This window comes from Piliocolobus tephrosceles, chromosome 13 (assembly GCF_002776525.5).
Source record: "Piliocolobus tephrosceles isolate RC106 chromosome 13, ASM277652v3, whole genome shotgun sequence".
NCBI classification, from domain to species: domain Eukaryota; kingdom Metazoa; phylum Chordata; class Mammalia; order Primates; family Cercopithecidae; genus Piliocolobus; species Piliocolobus tephrosceles.
This window is the reverse complement of record NC_045446.1, coordinates 14,213,962-14,235,529: the sequence shown is the minus strand read 5'-3', so window position 1 is coordinate 14,235,529 and position 21,568 is coordinate 14,213,962. Positions and strand designations below refer to the sequence as shown.

Below are 21,568 nucleotides of genomic sequence, written 5' to 3'. Positions count from 1 at the left end.
CGATTTCTGACAAGGACGTTTACTCTTCCTGTATCCGCGGCTTCTTAGTGATTTTGTCCGAGTGTCCAGGCCTATCCCATCTGCTGGGGATGCCGCCCCCTGGGAAATGCCTGAATGTCCCCACTTACCCAGCTAGCCTCAGCGCCTCCTGTGTGCTGCAGCAGATGGCGCGCTGCAGACCCCAGCCTGGCGCCTCCACGCCTCCTCCCCAACCATGATGTACAGGCAAGGACAGGCACATTCTTGCGCCCCGACTTCCACCTCCGCTTCCCGCGCGCGCGAGACTCAAGCTGCTACAGTGGCTCTGCCGCCAGCGTCCCAGCTCCTCCCACATCTGAGTTTTCATTTCCTGCTCCCTCTGCAGCCCCGCCCAGGCCAACCTACCCGCGATTAGGACGCGTTCGCTTTCGTTCACGCTTTCCAATACTCGGGACTGGGGAAACCCGGAGAATAGAAGGAGGCAAGGACCGCCGTTGGCAGCGAGGTCAGTGAGACAGGGTCCTGCTCGCGGCATCAAGGAGGAGCGCTGTGGATGCGTGGGATGGGCGCGCTCCCTCGGCCTTGCCTTTCCAACCACTTTTTCTGCATGCCACCAGGTATCCCCACCGCAGCCAATCGGCTTCCGAAGTAGGTGAGTTGCTGTCTAAGGAGAAGGACAAACTCCAATATCTTTCAGTCCATCAGCCAGACGCGCCATTCCCCAGGTGAGTTGTTTTTTGTTGTACTCGTGTAAAAGAAAAGTTCAAGGGAAGAGAACAGGCTCAAGTCTGCTTCTCACGCTGGCTCTGGGGATTAGGAAGTTCAGAAAGTTTTGTTTCAGACTGGCAGTGCTGTCTGATATAAACACAGCGTCAAGTACTGCACGTACTGCACCTGAGGCCCCCGAACAGCCAGTCTCCCCGCTTTTCCAGTGGTCCATAGAAGCAAAAGAAAGGAGAGACAGAAGAGGGGAGAGGTGCGTGGGAGGTTTAGGCGGAAGAGGCACGGCTGATTTAAAAGTGAAAGAAAGTAACCAATTGGTTCGCAGACAACCTTAAAAGGCTGGCGATTCAAACCCCTGGCCCCACCTGCTCCGTTTCCCGCCCAGCTGGAGCTCTGGAGTCTTTGCTTCCTCAAATGCGAGCGGGACCTGCACAGAGCGCTGGATTCCAGGCCCAGGGCTGGCGAGGCGCGCAGTGAGAGAGCACACAGGGCGCTGGGGTGCTCCGCGGGGCACGGGCCCGGCCGCGGCGGGCTCGAGTCCCGACTGGGAGGGAAAGGAGCTGGGTGCCCGGAAGTCATCCATCTGACAGCGTCATCCATCTGGGGAGCCGGGAGGACACAGGTTTTATTTTGGTGGTGCTGTAAGTCCCCTTGTGTGCGGGGTCGGGGGGAGGGAGCGGGGCGGCGTGGTAAGATTGGAAGAGGCTTAGAGTTGGCCTCGACCCCCTGCCCTTGCCCCTGGAAAGGCAGAAAGTGGGGGCTGGGGTGGGGAGAAGCAGGAAGAGAGGGCGAGTGAAGGAGGGGAGGAGAGGGGGAGAGGCAGAGAGGGGGAAGAAGAGAGGGAAGGAAGGAGAGATTGAGAGACAGAGAAATTCCTAAGGGGAGCTGTCAGGTGGGCTGGACATGGGCCCCAGGCCGCACTGCTTTATCCCTTTGCTGTAGGAAGCCAAGCAAGTCACTTAGGTAAGTAGAACCCTGACCTCAAGTATAAAACAGGGATTGGTATAGGCTAGCTAAGAGCACTTTATATTTTGATATAATCTGATTCATCCTGGATACTGGAAACAATGTAGGAAAGAGAGGATATTGGAGTGTTTTCTTAACCTCTTGCCCCTTTCCACTGTGATTGCTCAAGTACATGCAAAATTCATGTTTCTGCCCATTTTATTTTCTTTTTAGTCTGTGTCTATTAATCACTCCTAAAGCAGCTGGATCCTCTCCCAGACTTCATAAGATGAGACTTCATGAATAGACACAGTGAATCCCTAGATTTTCTTAATAGCTGGGCAACAAGTTCTTGCATTTAAGGATGTTGCAACATAGACCAGTTCCGCAATTATATATTTTCTATTTTTGTTTTCCTAGGTTCTCTGCTGTTTAAAAAGTACCCCTGTAGTGAGTGTATTGATATTGATAACATTTACATCACCTTTTTATTGATTATTTACTGGGCAACCTATTACATACAGGCAGCATTTTAAAGGCTTTGCATGCTCTCTCTCTCTATATATATATACACACACACATACTATGTATAGATAGATTGCATATATATATATAGTGTGTGTGTGAGAGAGAGAGATGGCGTCTTGCTCTGTTGGTCAGGCTGGAGGGCAGTGGTATGATCTCAGCCCACTGCAACCTCTTCCTCCCAGGTACAAGCCACTCTCCTGCCTCAGCCTCCCAAGTAGCTGGGATTACAGGCACCCACCACCATGCCCAGCTAGTTTTTAATTCTTAGTAGAGACAGGTTTTCACCAGGTTGGCCAAGCTGGTCTCGAACTCCTGACCTCAAGTGATTCATTAGCCTTGGCCTCCCAAAGTGCTGGGATTACAGGCATGAGCTACCGTGCCCAGACCACAGTGTATTTCTTAATCTGCATAACAAGGTTGATTCCCATCTTAGGGTGAGGAAAATGAAGGAAGGATAGTTAATTAATATGCCCAAGGTCATGCAGCTAGTAAGTGGCTACCTGATATTTGAACTCAGACGGTCTTATAAGGTCTAACATTATTTTAGCACTTCCATATTCATCATCTCATTTAGAATCATTGCTTCTTTTTACAAACAAGAAATTGAGGCACAGAAAGGCTAAATGAATTTCCTTAGTCACTGATTGACAGTAAACTAGAAAGCCAGGACTCTTGCTCCATAGTGGAATGGTTTCGAGAGTAAACGTACCCTTTAGATAACTTCCATTTGACAAGAAATATAGGGGCTAGAACATAAGTTAAACAATGACACGAGGAAGCAACCCAGGAGGTGAACATTCTCTAGAGACAATTTCTCTGTTCTCTTCAACAAATCAATGCTTTTTCTTGAATAAAAGAACCTTATAAGACATATAAAGGAAACTGTACTTCAGTTGGATCTTAGTATGAATAAATCAGTATTGTGATTATATAAGAAAAAGTACGTAATTTTTAGAGATGGGAAGTGACCGTTAGCGTTTAAATGCCATGATGTTTCTCTCTGTAACATAAATCATCTAGTAAAATAAAAGGATGGTGTAAGGGTAGCCAAACCCAAGTTCAGCAACTCACACCTCAAAGCCAAACCTGAGAGATGAGAATTGGTGGGAGGAAGAGCAGGTTACTTCAGAGAGCCAGCAAACTGAGAAGTTGGCAGACTAGCATCCCAAAGTACCCTCTTAAGTGAGTACAAGTTTCAGGCTCTTTATGTTAAGGGCATGGGGAAGAGAAGGGATTTACAATCAAGAAGTGACCATTGACTGCAGATATCTGAGCACCGTCAGGGGTCCAAGAAGGTTGGGAATGTCTTTGTCCTGATGTTCCAGTGAGCCCAAGCATTGATTTGTTGAAGAGAACAGATAAGTTGTCTCTATAGAATGTTGATTTCCTGGGCTGCTTCTACATGTTGTTGTTTAACTTATATTCTAGCCCCTGTATTTCTTGTCAAATGGAAGTTATCCAAAGATTATATTTATTCTCCACGTCACAACCCTCCTATAAATTTTTAACAATGTGTAGTTGTTTACATACTTTCCCTTTAATCCCAGAGTTAGTTTTTAAAACTACATGTTTTTGCATAGTATCTCACTGCTCTAAAATTAACCTCCCCTCCATGCATGAATGGGTAAAGGCCCCGTGAACAAAAGTAGAGTTAGTTATGTTAGTTCTTTTACTGTTTCACTGTTACATAAGTTGGCAAAAAAATGAACAATTATTAACTATGTGATAGGTATGTACAGGTTCATTATACCATTCTTTCATTTTTTTCTCTAACAAATTTTTCATAATAAAATGTCTTGAAAGTATATTCTCTGAGTTTTATGACCTTGAGTAAAAGTTTAAGCTCCCTGGGTGTTCCAGCTCTTTGCCAGTAAAATGAGATGATCGTACCTATCTCATAGGGTTGTAAGAATTACATGAGGTAGTTGATGAAAAGCACTTAGAAAAGGGCATAGTACACTATATGCCTGTTTCATGCATTTATTGAATGTACCTTTAGAAATGTATCTTTTTCAAGGGCCTGACATGTCTCAGACATTGTTTTTAGATATTGAGGTACAAAGGACAGACATGGCTGCTGCCCTCAATGGTATTTATTACTATTGAAGATGTCACTATTTTATTTAAAGTTTGTTCATCCTCTTCTAGGGAGACATCAGAGGAGAGAGAGAAGGAAAAATACCTCTTTAAACAAAAAATCTAAAGCAGCAACTAAGGTTTCTGACTACCATACCTGGCACACTTTCCAGATTTCTTTTTAAAATCTCATTCCAAGTTTCTTTCATCAGCTCTTTCCTCACCACTTCCCTGTAATTTTATCTTCCCTTGCTGTCTTCATCTTAAATGGAGACCAGATTTTAACATCAATGTAACTAGAACACCTTTTTGAAATTTCCAACCGAAAATTATTATATTATTTATACCTGCATTTGAATTCCATCTCTGCCACGTAGCTCTGGCCTTGGGCAGCTCATCTACCTTCTCTAAGCTATACTTTCCTCATCAGCAAAGTGTAAATATAGCTAATTTGCATAGTATCTATAGGAATTTGCAACTAGAGATAATTTTCATAAAGTGTTTAGTATAATTTTCATGAAGTGGCTGACACGCAGTATTCTGGAAAAGGGAGCTTTTATTGTTGAGGTGATTATAGTTGGTGAATAAACTATCTATTTGCTAAGATACCATCTCCAGGGAGAGCAAGGCTGGAGCTCAAGGGGAAAGATGGGACATAGGACACCAGCTAATCTTTTCCTCTGTAAATTAATGACAGCTTTGAAGATACTGCTCTAACTTGAAAATTTGAAATTAGTATTTCAGCTGAACCATCCATTCATCTTCAAGCCATCATGAGCTGTAAGAAGCAGAGGTCACAGAAGCACTCAGTCAATGAAAAATGTAATATGAAAATCGATCACTATTTTTCTCCGGTATGTCTGTAAATTCTACTTATGTAATCTAGTCATCCCTTGGTATCCATGTGAGATTTGTTCCAGGATCTCCCTTGGATACCAAAATCCATGAATGCTCAAATTATTCACATAACATGGCATAGTATTGGCATATAATGTATCATATCCTCCTGTATACTTTAAATCATCTCTGGATTATTTATATTACCTAATAAGAGGTAAATGCTATGTAAAATGTTGATATAATATATTGCTTAGGGAATAATGACAAGAAAAAAAGTCATGCATGTTTAGTTCAGGCACACTAGTTTTTATTCCCAAAATATTTTCAATCTGCAGTTGGTTGAACCCGTAGATACAGAACCCACGGATACTAAAGCCTGTTTGCCAATATTAGACTTACCTATCCTTGGCATTGGGTTTTATAGTTCTTCTTGCCAAGAAATTACCTTGAGTGTTGGAAATTTTAATAACTAAAATTGTCCTTCCTTATGTTATCCTTTCCATTTTGGGGGTAGCATGGGGAAGAGAGTTGTAATACAAATCTTGGCTATATCAAAGCAGTCTTTAATGAAAAACTATCATAATATTTCTTGAATAACAACAAAAACTTCAATACAATATGTTACAGTAAACTATGTAATAAACCAAAATTAATGCAATTTCATAGCATGAAAACATATACCATTCCAAATGTGGCTGATCTGTTCAATCGTAATTATAACCCACGTTTGAATACAGTTTATAAAACAATTTTTTGATATATTTGTTCTTACCATAACCTTGTTAGGAAGTCAGGAAGGATTCTGACAAATCTTCAATTTGTTTATTGGAGAAGAGGGAGCAAGTGAGTTGTTGCTTAAGACAGGGATGAAGTGAAGACTTGGAGTTAAGTTTAATGACATGTAATTGGGCCTTTTTCTACTGATTGGGCTCTGTTATCGTATCAAACCATTGTATCTTTCCCTGAGTCTAAAATGCTCCTTGAATTTATCAAGAAAAAAGTTGAAGAATGATAAACATTTGAGTATGCAGTTTACAATTTCTCAACTTGTTTTGTTTTGTCCTGGTTCTGGAAAACTAGAATATCCAAGTATCTAAAAAGTCTAAGGCAAACTTAGTTATGTTTTTCTCTATCCTATTCCATGACAGAGCTAATTACTATATCCTATCCCTCTTCCCCTTTCAGAGGTGTATATATCCGCCCAAGAATCACTTTAATAAATAGGAAATTTATCATAGTACTCCAACAGGGTGTATGAAAAGATGTTTCTGATAGCCTTAGGCTGAAGGGATGCTCTTTGAGAGTTCATATGTGTGCCCAAGGAAATCTGTATTACCTTAAGTCCCTTTTATTTATTTATTTTTGATCTGGAATATTAGTATAAAGAAGGAAAACAAATGTTAACATGTGCTAGTCATTGTGCTAGGCATTGCCATCAATGATGCTACACTTAATCTTTACAATATTCCTGGCATTGTTATTCTCAGTAGCAGTAAGGGGCATTGCTGGCATATGGACCCATATCTGCTGGTACCCATGCCATGATGAATATGACTTGGAAAAAATGTGTGTTTTAGACATAAGAAACAGACACTCTAATTTTTCATTGAGTTTCTACTATTTGATTAATCCTCTTTATTTAATTCCGCTCCCCACCTTCACCCCTGTTTCTTAAGATAATACCCTACAAAAATGACAATCATAAATGCAAAGTTTACCAAAAAGAATATATACACTAGTCCAATGGAAAAAATAGTTGGATTAGGAATTACAATTTTGATACTCACTTTATTTATTGGTTATGTGGCCCTAGAAAAGACGTCTACAAGAAAAACTTTCAGTGCCTTAGTTTCTCCATCAAAAGGACAGATAAGTCATGTTTGTTCCTCCTTATTTTATAAAATTTGGGGATTAGTTGATGTAATAGAGAAAATAATTTGAGTTCTTTTCATGATATATGCTGGGTGAATCAAAGTATTTATTGTCACAAATAACTATATTATAACCAAATGATTAGTTAAATAATGATGATTTGTTTAATATGTAATGCTTATAATAAATTGCACACCTGAAAAGAGAAACAAAAGATGAGGGTTGCATTCAGAGTTTTAAAGTATCTAACATTAATTTTAGGTCTCTAAAAAGCAACAGAATAATTCCAGTACTTCTCAAATGAGGATGGAGTCTAGAGGAGGCCCAAGAGACATAACTAATACCCAGGCTCAAGAATTCCATTCACTTAAGAAAAATCCAGAAGACCAGACCATGCCCAAAAATAGGATAATACTTGTTACCTTGGATGTAAACTACAGGAAAAACCAAAATATGAAACATGAGCTCACACATAGTGAGAATGGTAGCTTATATATGGCTCTCAACACTCTCCAGGCTCTCAGAAAAGAGATAGAAACTCACCAAGGCCAAGAAATGCTTGTGCGTGGCACAGAAGGAATCGAAGGGTACATAAACCTGGGAATGCCCCTCAGTTGTTTCCCTGAAAGCTGCCATGTGGTCATTACGTTTTCCCAAAGTAAAAGTAAGCAGAAGGAAGATAACCATGTATTTGGCCGGCATGACAAAGCATCGACTGAATGTGTCAAATTTTACATTCATGCAATTGGAATTGGGAAGTACAAAAGAAGGATTGTTAAATGTGGGAAGCTTCACAAAAAGGGGTGCAAACTCTGTGTTTATGCTTTCAAAGGAGAAACCATCAAGGACGCTCTGTGCAAGGATGGCAGATTTCTTTCCTTTCTGGAGAATGATGATTGGAAACTCATTGAAAACAATGACTCCATTTTAGAAAGCACCCAGCCAGTCGATGAATTAGAAGGCAAACACTTTCAGGTTGAGGTTGAGAAAAGAATGGTCCCCAGTGCGGCAGCTTCTCGGAATCCTGAGTCAGAGAAAAGAAACACCTGTGTGTTGAGAGAACAAATCGTGGCTCAGTACCCCAGTTTGAAAAGAGAAAGTGAAAAAATCAAGGAAAACTTCAAGAAAAAAATGAAAGTAAAAAATGGGGAAACATTATTTAAATTGCATAAACTAAACTTTGGGAAAGTAACAAAAAACTCTTCTTCGGTTAAAGTAGTGAAACTTCTTGCACATCGCAGTGACTCAGTTGGGTACTTATTCTGGGACAGTGCAACTACGGGTTGCGCCACCTGCTTTGTTTTTAAAGGATTGTTCATTTTAACTTGTCACCATGTAATAGGTGACATTGTGGGAGACGGAATAGAGCCAAGTAAGTGGGCAGCCATAATTGGTCAATGTGTAAGGGTGACATTTGGTTATGAAGAGCCAGAAGGAAAGGAAACAAACTACTTTTTCGTTGAACCTTGGTTTGAGATACATAATGAAAAGCTTGACTATGCTGTCCTGAAACTGAAGGAAAATGGACAACAAGTACCTATGGAGCTATATAATGGAATTACTCCTGTGCCACTTAGTGGGTTGATACATATTATTGGCCATCCACATGGAGAAAAAAAGCATATTGATGCTTGTGCTGTGATCCCCCAGGGTCAGCGAGCAAAGAAATGTCAGGAACGTGTTCAGTCTAAAGAAGCAGAAAGTCCAGAGTATGTCCATATGTATACTCAAAGAAGTTTCCAGGGAATAGTTCACAACCCTGATGTGATTACCTATGACACTGAGTTTTTCTTCGGGGCTTCCGGCTCCCCTGTGTTTGATTCAAAAGGTTCATTGGTGGCCATGCATGCTGCTGGCTTTCATTATAACTACCAAAATGAGAATCGTAGTATCATTGAGTTTGGCCCTACTATGGAATCCATCCTCCTTGATATTAAGCAAAGACATAAGCCATGGTATGAAGAAGTATTTGTAAGTCAGCAGGATGTAGAAATGATAAGTAGTGAGGACTTGTGAGAATTCAGTCTGTTAGATTTAAGGGAATGGCTTATGGAGTTATTTCATAGACATTGATAATAGTTTTCTAAATTCCAAAACGGTCATCTTATCAATAATAATAATGACCATTTTCTATCTGCCAGGCATTTTTCTAAGCACATGAAGAAATTAGTCCTAAAAACACTCTGAGATGGACTATAACCTGCCCAGTTTTTTGTTTGTTTCTTTGTTTGTTTTGTTTTGTTTGAGACTGAGTCTCACTCTGTCGCCCAGGCTGGAGTGCAGTGGTGCAATGTCAGCTCACTGCAACTTCCACCTCCCAGGTTCAAGCGATTCTTACACCTCAGCCTCCTGAGTAGCTGAGATTACAGGCAAACGCCACCACACTCAGCTTTTTTTTTTTTTTTTTTTTTTTTTTTTTTTTTGCATTTTTAGTAGAGACAGTTTCACCATGTTGGTCAGGCTGGTCTCGAACTCCTGACCTCGTGATCTGCCTGCCTCAGACTTCCAAAGTGCTGGGATTACAGGTGTGAGCCCCACGCCTGGCCAACTTGCCCTATTTTAAAGTCAAGCAATGTGAAGAATAACAAGATTAAATAATAATCAGTTTCATGACACTAAAAGTCTTATAATCATTGGGTTTTTTCATCTTTCATATCTTTGCCTAAATTCATTTGCTACAGTGCAGGAACCAGAACTTGTTCATCTCATGATTCCCTACATCTAACATAAGGAAAGTAAGTGCTCAGAAAAATGTGCAGGTCAATCAGTTGCAAAAGTTGGGGGTGCGGTTAATGCTTACGTAAGAGCTAAATGCTTGATTAGAAATGATCTCAAAACCTTTTAGAATTTCCAAAATCCTCATATTGCTGAAACTGTCAGAATATATGGGTCCCGAAATTCAGATGATAGTCACTCTTCCCATATTTATAGGCTATTGAGGCAAGAGATATCTTAAACATCATATTACTTTATTTAGATTTCTACTATTTCAATTATTAATGTTATGTTTTTCTCATTGTTTTACTTCTTCATGGTATTTGAAGACTGTATAGATGATTGAACTAAGCCTGCAAATCTCCCTCATTTGGAATTCCACTGGACCCAATCTGTTTTCCTTTGCCATTGCAATGCTACTAAAGCCATACAATATCAAGCACCCTCCCTCTAGGCCCAGGGGCTATAACAGAAGGTGGGCATGTAGGATTTTAAGGGCTGGTTTCAAGGGGTGGAGTGTAGGAAAACAGCCTGTTGCGTTGCAAGAGTGATGTCATCTTGAAGTGCAGCTGGCACGATGACTGCTATTTGACTCCTGCATACCAAGATAGTCTGCAGCAATGTCTTTAAACAATGCTAATAGTGCAGATAACCCCTCATAAAGATGCTTATCTAACCTCCCCAGTGGTCAGGTGTTTCACAAGAAAGTCTGAGATATGACCAGCTACACATGTTTTGCCAAAAATGCGTGCTATGTAAAGGGTACTTTTGGGAGGGTGAGTGCCGCCATTTAGTGGCTGCTAGAAACATTGCTTCTGGAATTTGTAAGTTCCTATTAAATGTTTCTTTCTGAGAAACCATATTTGTCAGCCTCTTTCTTTGGCCTCTTAGCTTCTTTGGTCTTTGGGGATACGTTTGCACAGACCTGCTCACCGTGGAACACCTGGTGACTTTTAATGAAGAATGGTATTAGAAAACAAGATCTAGGCACTAGATATGCTCATCGCTGGTGGGGTGTTGTTTCTTTTAGGCCCCCTCAGCTGACAGGGCAAAGAAATATTTGTGTGTATATTTACCCATATATGTATATGTACACATATGTATATATGCCTTGCTTATCTGTAAATTCCAACTCCAAACAGTGAGAGGCATGATGCCTGCCATCCCTCACACATTCACTTAATTGCTTAATCCAAGTATACATATATAGCAGTGTCAGAATTGTTAACCTCTACCTCAATGGGAAATAATTTTATCAACTAGAATACAGTGCCTACATGCAATTTCCTTGCTTTTAGTCTTACATATTCCATTCATCCCCAAAGTTATTTCAGTCACCCTCTTGTTTCTCACCTCCTTCAGTGACGTTTTATATGCTTATAATACAGTTATACATACATATAATAGTTAGATTTTCTTGTCATAGTTTGAATTCTTTCCTTTGACCCCTTGACCTCCTAAATGATATTTTAATGTGTATACATTGATTCACTCTGTGCTGTAAAGTTCTATGGGTTTTATCATACAGAATAATTACATTACCCTAGAAATCTGTGCTTCACCTATGTATCCCTCATATCCCTCCCCTCTCCCCTGAACCCCAGCCAAGAAAAAAAAAAAGATCACTGATCTTTTTACTATATGGTTTTGCATCTTCTAGAATGCTATATAATCAGATTCCGTTTATATATTTAGTACATTTTCCACATTTTTCTTTTTTGTTGTTGGTGGTGGTGATTCTTCTGCTTAAATGGGCCCCATGCATAAAACTGAGGTTCTGTCGAGTGTTCCCTAGCAACAGATGGCTCCGATATGCCTTATAAAGAAAATGTATGTATGAGATAAGCTTTTCAGACATGAGTTATAGCATTTTTGGCTGTAAGTTCAATGTTAAGGAATCAACAATATGTATTAAATAAGATGTCTTTTTAACAGAAACACACATAAAGCAAGTTTAATGTACTGACTGATGAAAATGTTGTGACCAGAAGATAATAGGAATTTAACACTGTGTTACTCCTAAAGGCAATGTTCAGTATTTGCTAATTCAGTATTTGCGGCATCTTTATAGACCATAACTACCACGATAATGAGAATTGACTGTATCATTTCAAATATGGTTTCAAGCCTAGTGTCTCTCTAGTCATCACAGAGACTTAAACTTATGTGACTTTACTGTTTATTAAATAATTTCTGACATATTATCTCAATACCCATTAGAGCAGATATTATTATACCTGTTTCCTGTGTGAGAAGGAAGTATAACTAAATTTTTGCCCAAATTGGTGGTACCTTGGAAAAGACTGGGACTCAATCTTGAAATGTAGCTTATTGTTCTTTCTCCTAACAGCTGGTTCATCAGATCCAGACACTACTATGGCCATTCCTGCATCTAAAGTACACCCACCTTGGATCACTTAAGAAATATAATAAGCATTTCAGAAGGTAGCAAATACCTTTTTCTGATTTTCTCTTTTCCTAGCTCTACAGACCAGGTAGCTAGAAAATTCAGCTTAGGACTGTATTTATCACCACTCACTCATCCAATTCCCGGTTACAGAGCTAACCCACTATCACATTCTACTCCAGATCTCTCTTTGAAATGGTATAGTGGACTGAACAAGGTTGTAGTGAGTTCAACTGTGCCTGCCCCTAAGGGCAGGCACTATCCTCACCCTATATACCTGTAAATGTGACCTTATTTAGACAAAAATGCTTTGCAGATGTAATTAAATCAAGATTCAAGAGATGAGATCATCCTACATTTACTGGGTGAGCCCTAAATCCAGTAACTAGCATCCTGATAAGTAAAGAAGAAACACAGAGGAGAGACCCAGAAAGAAAGGCCACGTGAAGATGGAGACAGAGATTGGAGAGATACATCTACAAGCCAGGGGTTGCCAGGGATTGCCAGAGGCCACCAAATGCTAGGAGAGAGGCATGGAACAGCTTCTCAAAACCTCCAGAAGGAACCAACCCTGATAACATCTTAGTTTCAGACTTCTGGTCTCCAGAACTGTGCTGTAAGAGAGTAGATTTCTATGGTTTTAAACCACCAAGTTTGAGGTAATTTGTTATGAATTTGGTGGCTTAAAACAATTTATTTTCTCACAGTCATGAGAGGACAGAAATGTATAACCTGAAGTCAAGGGCTGTGCTTTCTCCAGGAGGTGCAGCTGGGGTAAGGGTGAGGGAATTAAGGGTCTCCCATTGACCCACCTGTTAATGAGTCTGTGTGGCCAGAGGTAGAATTGAAATAAGACACCCAAATGATTCTTTGGTTGTTCCCATGTGACTCAGTCTCCTCTGGGCAGGAACAGGAAGGGATGCTTCTCAGGGAAGCAGCAAGCCCCACAGCCCAGAAGAAAAGCAATGTAGTTGTGACTACTGAGTGAAGAATCCCTGAAGTTGAAATACATGGTGTCAGCAATAAGGACCTTGCTATTTGGTATATAGCTTCAGGTGAACAAAAACATTTGAAATGTATTTGATTGAATCCAAACTAGTCGTTCAAAACTAAAAATGGATGTAGCTGATTTCCCCTTTGCCCCCCTTTAACCCGTTCATTCCCTTCCCCCTCAACGTCAGCTGCTTTTAGAGACAGATAATTAGAATGCCACTGAGATCTCTGTCCCCAAATGGAACGGAGGCCATGCACACCTGTGTGCATATACTGGGGAACTTCAGGGAAGGAAAGGCTCAAGCTTATGGCTCTGTTGGATTCAGGTGCCCAAGTCACCAACCTACCCTGTCCTGTAAGAGAACAAGATGTTGGGCACAGGAATGGACAAAGGCACCAAGGACTAAAGGATGGAGCTGAGGCAGTGTGCATAGGGGTAGAAAGGGATCTCTGGGCCTGGGTGTTCACCAAATACCGAGAGATGCATGGAAAAGAACTGACACTTGTGCTTAGATTCTGACCCTGGAACAAGGAGCTAAAGGAGAGAAAAGGCTAGCAACTAAGTTTTCTTCCCTCTCTCTCTACTGTCTTCCATTTGCCACCCTAGCTGTCCTTTCCCTGTCACCCTGAACCTCCCTGGGCTCCTAGACAGGCACAATTGTTGGAGCCTGATTTTCATTATGCTTCTAAATAGGGGGAAAAGCAAATGAATTCAACTGATGGAGTTTAGGTATGATTTGCTGTGGGAGAAAGAAAGCTAAAGTAATATGGATGGAGCTCCTTGGGCGGATTCAAGATGCCGTTGTTGTGGAATGATGTTGCCTACTTTCACTTCCTCATCTCGTGTCAGAGAGAATCACCCTGTTTACTGCTTCCTGTGGGACATGTAGATCATCCTCTCAGTTTGTTTCCCTGTCCCCTCTCAGTAGTCTAGCAACAACAATATAGACTATTCAAAAGAATGGGAAATCCCAGCTTTGCTTCAATATAGAAGCGCTCACAGGCCATTTTCTAGGACAATATTGCCACCTACTGGAGGCAGCCACAAATACACACCAATAAAGGCAGCCACCAATTAACCGGCTGCCAAACCCTTGAAATCCACTGCCTGACTCAGGGAGGCCTCTTCCATCTGGCTTCTCTTTTTGGAGATGGGTCAACTAAGACTCATTGACTAACAAAGGGAGAATCCAAAAGTCCAAAAAAGCAGTTAAATGAAAATGGTATATTCAAGAGCTCAGCTGAAGTGGTCTTGGCATCGTATTGGTTTTACTAGAAAAGAAAATGTCAGATGCCTTTCTGGGTGAAGTGTTATCTCTTACTTTGTCACCTGAATTGTGTTATTTTCCTCCGATGAGGGTTTACTGTATCCTCCTGACACACAGTGAAATCAGATCATTAAGATCTGTTTGATAATCAGACCTCTTAATGATCAGATTTCAGTCATGGATAAAATCAACTTGAGACTCAGTTGCAGAATGTCAAGGCTCTGTCTACCTCTGGTTGGCTTCGTTCTAGACTGTAGCCTGGAAGGGCCCCAGTCGAGGCCTTGGGATGTTTACTAGTGTCCTCCCACTTCCTGCCTTATCAAATTCAGAACTCCAATTTTTATCTCCTCAGCACTGTAAGTCTTTAGGGCACGCTGCTCCACTTTTCACTGGATTACTCCAATGGGCACAAGGCATGAAACTTAGTGCCATCTTTAAGGATCTAAAGGATACAGAAATGATGCTCCCTGTCATGTATGCATTTAGTTCATCAGTTGTGGAGAATGACCGTTCACTATCACAACCAATTGGTGGGCCCAATTGCAGCCACTGTGCCAGATGTGGAATCTTCGCTAGAGCAAATGCACATTGACTCAGGTACATGGTATGTGGCCATCAATTGAATTAATACCTTCTCTTCTATCTCTATCAGAAAAAGGGATCATAAATAGTTCCACTCATATGGAACAGACAACAGTATACATGTGTATTTTTGCCCTACGACTATATTAAATATAGTGTTCCTTTTGTTATAGATAGAAAAGGTGTGGACTACTTGTACTTCCTTCAGACCATCACACCTGTCTACTATATCGATGTTAACATGCTAACTAGGCCAGATGGCAAGAAGTAATCAACACCTTGGAGGTGCCGGTACATGTGCATTTCAGGTGACAGGAAGTAAACCCTGTGAGGAATCAGAGGCCCTCTAAATCAGGGGCATGCTAAGACAACCCATCCAAAGAAAAGGATGAATTATTGAATCTTGCATGCCCCATGGAGAAAAAGAAAGTACACTGCCTGATAAACCTCTTTGGGTTCTAAAGGTAGCATATTCTATACATGGGTATACTGTTTCAGCCAATTTACAGGGGACACTATAGCCTGCCAGCCTTGGGTGGGGTCTGGATTAGGAAAGGGTCCCAGAAGATCCAAGCTATAGTGAAAACAGTAGGCTACTTGGACCATGTGCCCTGGCTGACCCTCTGGTATCAGAAGTATCAGATGTGGGAAGAGATACCATGTGGAGTTGATAGCAAGCCCAAGTGGGAAAAGTACAAGGCAAAGTTTTGGGGTTCTGGAGAAAGGCCATGTTTTTGCAGTGGATAATTACATATCTTTTCAATAACAACTCCTTTTGAATTATATACTGTTTGAATATACCTTTTGGGCCCTGGTAGGGAGCACCTAACCATGAGACATTAAGTGACTCTGCATCCAAATCTCCCCATTTTGTAATGAGTTCTATCAGATTCATCAAGTCATAATGTCAAGTGTGGCCAAAAAACCAGTCTCTCATATAATGGAGTTGGAATGCCTAGCATTGAGCAGCATGAGCAAGAAAGGAGACCACAAGTGAGTTGTATGAGAAATGTGAGGAGCAGGCTCCCAAAGATGTTCACACCCTAATCCCTGGAATATGACTATGTAAGTTATATGGGAAAAGGGAATTAACGTTGCAGAGGGAATTAAGACGCTAATCATCAAAGTTTAAGATAGCAAGGTTATCTTGGATATCCAGATGCCCTGATGTAACCACAATGATTCTTAAAAATGAGAAAAGGGAGAATCAGAGATTCAGAGGGAAATGTGACCATGAAAGAGGCATAGAGAGATGCAACACTGCTGGCTTTGAAGATGGAGGAAGGGGCCGTGAACCAAGAAATGTGAGTGAGCTCTAGGAGAAAGAAGAGGCAAGGAAATAGATTCTCTTCTAAATCCTCCAGAAGAGAACTTCATTTTAGTCCAGCAAGACACATGTCAGATGTCTGACCTATATGGGCCTATACTGGGGCCTGGGAAACAAAGGGTAGAGGCAGGAAGGGCCCTGCTTACCTTTATCTGTATTCCTAATAATACACTTAGGGAATTTGTGCTTCCTGTCCCTCCGTCTACCATCCATGGCCCTGCCAGCCCCCAAGTCAGGACTCTGTAGGATGAAAGGTCCTGATTCCCTATGGGGGCACACTTCTGCCAGGGGACATGGAAAGAGTCCCGCTGAACTCTAAGCCATAGCTTCTGCCTGTCACTGCAAAGACTTTGTATCCAGAGACCATTATGCAAGAGGAGTCACTGTCTGGGCTCAGGCAATTCATTCAGTTCTTCAGGAGGAGGAAGTGCTTATGTGACCCAGTAAGGGCGGGGAGAAATATGTTTGCCACTCACATGATCCATTTGGACCCTACTTGACCAAATTTGATAGTAAACAGACAATTGCATCACCATAGCTTGAAAATAGCATGGCAGCCAGGGTCTCAGACCCTTCAGAAATGAAGATTCGGGTCATGCCACCAGGTAAGACACCAATACTAGAAGAATCATTACAGGAGACTGAGGGTAATTTAGAATGGACTCCAGAAAAGGGAGACAGTAAAAATCAGTTACATCCCCTAAATCAATTGCTGTGAGAAAAAGGAGAATTCTCTCTGAAATTCCAAATAAAATAAATTCTCCCTTTTATTTATTATTTTATTTGAGAGAATTTTCTCCCAAATTCCAGCTGTGCATTGTACCAACTAGAATTTGAAACTAAAAACAATACCATTTGTTTGAGCAATTCCCCTCCTTCCCATCCAAACTAACTTGCTGAGATTTTGATTGCAGTTGCAATGAATCTATAGAACAAGTTGGGAAGAACTGATAATGTGACAATATTGAGTCTTTCTATAAATGTACATTGAATATCTCTCCATTTATTTAGTCATTCTTGATTTCATTCATCAGAATGTTGTAGTTTTTTTCATAAAGAGCTTGTTTAGTCTTTTTAGATTTATGCCCCAGCTGTCCCTTCCCAGTGGAGTTGTATAGATAGTGCTATTTCTCCCAGTCACAATGTGTGACAATACACATGAAGTATCGTCAACCAGGGAAGCTCACCTGAGCTTCAGTGTCAGGGTTTTTACTGGGGGCTAGTGATGTAGATATGGCTGACCTTAGTCTCCAGATCCTCCAGAAGTGGTGCTGATAATGTGTGGCCCAAGGCCACCACTATCAATATTACATAAAATAGACTTCAGATTAGAGAAAATTACCAGAGACAGAGAGTGCTATTATATAATAATAAAAGGATTGATCACCAAAAAGACATAGTAATTACAGATATGCAAGCAGAAAACAACGAAGTGACACAATATGTGAAGCAAATCTTGATATAATTAAAAGGAGAAATAGGCAAATCCACAATTATAGATGGAGAACTCAGCACCCTCCTCTCTCAACAACTTATGGAATAACTATGCAGAAAATCAGCCTGGATATGGAAGAACTGAACAACGTGATAAATCAACAGGGTCTACTGGTCATGCATAGAACACGCCATCCAACGGTAGAGAATACATTCTTTTCAAGCACCCACAGAATGAATACAAAGATAGATCATATCCTAGGCCGTGACACAAACCTCAACAAAGTTGAAAGAGTTGAAATCATATTGAGTGTGTCCTCTGGGCTACAATGGAATCAAAACTAGGAATCAATAACCTAACAATAACAGAAAAACCTCCAAACATTTGGAAGCCAAACAGCACACTTCTCAGTTCTTCTTCTTTTTCTTTTTCTTTTTTTTTTTTTTTTTTTTTAGATGGAGTCTCGCTGTGTTGACCAGGCTGGAGTGCAGTGGCGTGATATCAGCTCACTGCAAGCTCCGCCTCCCAGGTTCACGCCATTCTCCTGCCTCAGCCTCCCAAGTAGCTGGGACTACAGACGCCCACCACCTCGCCCGGCTTTTTTTTTTTTTTTTTTTTTTTTTTTTTTTTTGTATTTTAGTAGAGACGGGGTTTCACCTCGTTAGCCGGGATGGTCTCGATCTCCTGACCTCATGATCCACCCACCTCAGATAGTGCATAGGTTAAAGAAGAAGTCTCAAGGGAAATTTTAAAAGACATTGAACCGAATAAAGGTGAAAATAAAGCATCTCAAAATTTGTGGAACACAGCCAAAGCCATGCTGAGAGGAAAATCAATAGCACTAAATGCTTATGTTAGGAAAGAGGAGATGTCTCAAACCAATAATATCAGCTTTTACTATAATAATCTAAAAAAAGAGCAAAATAGGTAGCCAAATGAAGACAATAATAAAGATAAGAGCCAAAATAAACACTGAGTTGGTTCTTTTGAAATATATATATATATATAATTGACATAGTGCTTAGCAAGACTGGCAGGAAGGAGGGAAGGAGAAAGGGAGAGGCGCAGGGAGAAAACCAACTTGACAATAACATCAAGAAAGAAGCCATGTTATCACAACAGCCCTTGAAGGTATCAAAATTATAATAAGCATATATTATGAACAACTCCACACATAATTTGACAACTTGTATAAAATGGACCAATTCCTTAAAAAATACAAATGACCACAACTCATCCAATATGAAATAGGTAATTTGAATAGCGCTCTATTAAGGAAATTGAATTTGTAATTTAAAATCTTCTGAAAAACAAATCTCCAGGGCCAGATGCTTTTACTGGACAATTCTATCAAACTCTTAAAGAAGAATTAACACCAATTCTATACAGTCTGTTTCAGAAAATAGAAGAGGGTAGAAAACTTCCCAATTCATTTTTATGAAGCTAGTATTATTCTGATACCACCCCTCCCAAAATGAAAGAAAGTATTAAAAGACAAACTTTAGACAAATTTAATTTAACAGAATTTTACAGAGCAAAGAACAATTCTAGAATCAGTCAGCTCCCCAGAACTAGAATAGATTCAGAGACACTCCAACGCTGCCATTTAGTTGAAGATAATTTATGGACAGAGAAAGGAAAGCAGCTTAGAGAAAATGAAAGTGAGGTATAGAAACAGCAGCCTTGGCTGTAGTTCACAATGAGAGAGCAACTCACATATCTAGGATGATGTTAAATGTTCCCAAAAAAGGAAATGATAAATGTTTGAGGTGGACAGATATGCTAGTTACCCTGATCTGATCACTGTATATTATGTGTATCAAAATATCACTATGTACCCCATAGATATGTACAATTATGTGTCAATTTTAAAATACAATTTTAAAAAGTATTTTGCAATAAAAAGTTTAAAAAAGAAGAAGAAAAAAAAGAAAAGTAACAGTTGCCTTGGCTACAGCTCAGCATTTACCTTGTTTGAACACTATTGGAACAGTTGGCCGCCTGTGAGTGGTTGAGGTATTGCTACTGTGATTGCCTGAGACTCAGGTACTTGCTACAAAAGTAGATTAGTCTGTTTCCACGTTCAGTTAGGTTATAGTTCACTATGTATTGAGAAACGTTTAGGTCAAACTTAAAGTACGTAAGGAGGTAGCTTTAGGCTAAGCTTAATTTAATGAAAGAAAGAGAAAAGAAAACTACACACCAAGATTTTTTATAAAAATAAACCCCCCCCCTTTTTTTTTTTTTTTTTTTTTTTTTTTTTTTTTAGACAGACTCTTCCTCTGTCACCCAGGCTGGAGTTCAGTGGCTCATGATAGCTCACTGTAACCTTGAAATCCTGAACTCAAGTTACCCTTGTGCCTTAGCCTCTCAAGTAAGTAGAACTACAGGTATGCACCACCATGCCCAGCCCCCTGAAACCTTTAACAAATAAAGTACAGCAATATTTTAAAAGAATTATATACTATGACTAGGTGGGGTTTATTCCAGGGATGCAAATCTCATTAAATATTTGAAAATCAATCAATGCAATCCACTATATTAGCAGTCTAAAGAAAAAAAAACTTATGATCATATCAATTGATACCAAAAAAGCATTTAATAAAACTCAATATCTATTCATGACAAAAAAAACCTCTCAGGAAAATAAGAATAGAGGGAAACTTCCTCAACTTGATGAAGAACATCTAAAATAAATACCTACAGCTAATATCATAGTTAATTGTGAAAAACCAGATGTTATCTAAAATTAGAAACAAGGCAAGAATGTCTAGTCTCATGACTGTATTAAACATAGTACTGGAAATTACAGGTAATACAATTCTAAGTAAGGCAAGAAAGGAAATGAAAAGCATAAAGATCAGAAATGAAGAAACAAAATTGTCCCTATCTGGAGATGACAAGTAAAATCCCAAGGAATCTATAAAATCTCTTAGACCCAGATTTGGACTCCCTAACAAGTTTACAAAATACTAAATAAACATACAAAAATCCATTGCATTTATATATACCAGCAATAAGTATGTGGAAACCAATATTAAAAATAGAATGCCATTTATTAATATAATCACTCTGAAAGAATGAACTACTTAAGTGTACATTGAGCAAAACATGAACTGGACAGGTATGCTTAAAACTAGAAAACAAAGAATAAAACAAAGAATATCTAAATAAATAGAGAAGCATATCCATATCGTGTTTATGGATTGGAAGACTTAACAAAGTAAAAATAGGTCAGTTCTCCTCAAATTGATATACAGCTTCAATGCAATTCCTATCAAAATCCCAGCGAGAATTTTTGCACATATAGACAAGATTATTCTAGTATTTATGTGGAAATCAAAGGATCCAGAATAGCTAAAACAATTTTGCAGAAGAATAAAGTGAAATGAATCAGTCTACCCAATTTACAATATAAGACATTACATAGCTTATTAATACAGCTTATTAATCAACACTGTGCAGTACTGGCAAAGGGATAAACATACAGGTCAATGGAACAGACTAGAAAAACCAGAAATAGATCTACACAAATATGCCAGAATGATGGTTTTACAAAGACTCAAAAGCAATTCAAAGGAGGAAGAAAAGCCTTTTCAACACATGGTACAAGGACAATATATCTATAGACAAACAAACAAAAAGACACTCAACTTAAACCTCACTCCATACACAAAAGTTTAACTCAAAATGGATCATAGATTTAAATGTAACTTGTAAAAGAATGAGACTTTTAAGGCCGGGCGCGGTGGCTCAAGCCTGTAATCCCAGCACTTTGGGAGGCCAAGACGGGCGGATCACGAGGTCAGGAGATCGAGACCATCCTGGCTAACACGGTGAAACCCCGTCTCTACTAAAAATACAAAAAATTAGCCGGG

At 39.9% G+C, this 21,568-nt stretch overlaps 1 protein-coding gene across 3 annotated transcripts; it reads left to right on the top strand.

Annotated features, from left to right (window-relative positions):
* The first annotated feature begins 303 nt into the window (after positions 1-303).
* FAM111A (family with sequence similarity 111 member A) lies at positions 304-10,535 on the top strand. Of its 3 annotated transcripts, none has more exons than XM_023215534.3 (5): positions 304-484; positions 597-704; positions 1,088-1,343; positions 4,988-5,105; positions 7,225-10,535. In XM_023215534.3, exons 4-5 carry the CDS (start codon positions 5,025-5,027, stop codon positions 8,977-8,979), a joined length of 1,836 nt encoding a protein of 611 aa, XP_023071302.2. In that variant the 5' UTR covers positions 304-484; positions 597-704; positions 1,088-1,343; positions 4,988-5,024; the 3' UTR covers positions 8,980-10,535. The 3 variants fall into 3 exon arrangements, with proteins under 3 accessions (XP_023071302.2, XP_023071301.2, XP_023071303.2); XM_023215533.3 differs by having other exon boundaries at positions 1,028-1,343; XM_023215535.3 differs by lacking the exon at positions 1,088-1,343.
* The last annotated feature ends 11,033 nt before the right edge of the window (positions 10,536-21,568 follow it).

Bases quoted from the DNA above. Each gene is read 5' to 3' on its own strand.
- FAM111A (XM_023215535.3), top strand. From the start codon at position 5,025: ATGAGCTGTAAGAAGCAGAGGTCACAGAAGCACTCAGTCAATGAAAAA. The intron at 5,106-7,224 runs GTATGTCTGTAA...CATTAATTTTAG, and splicing joins TCGATCACTATTTTTCTCCG to GTCTCTAAAAAGCAACAGAA.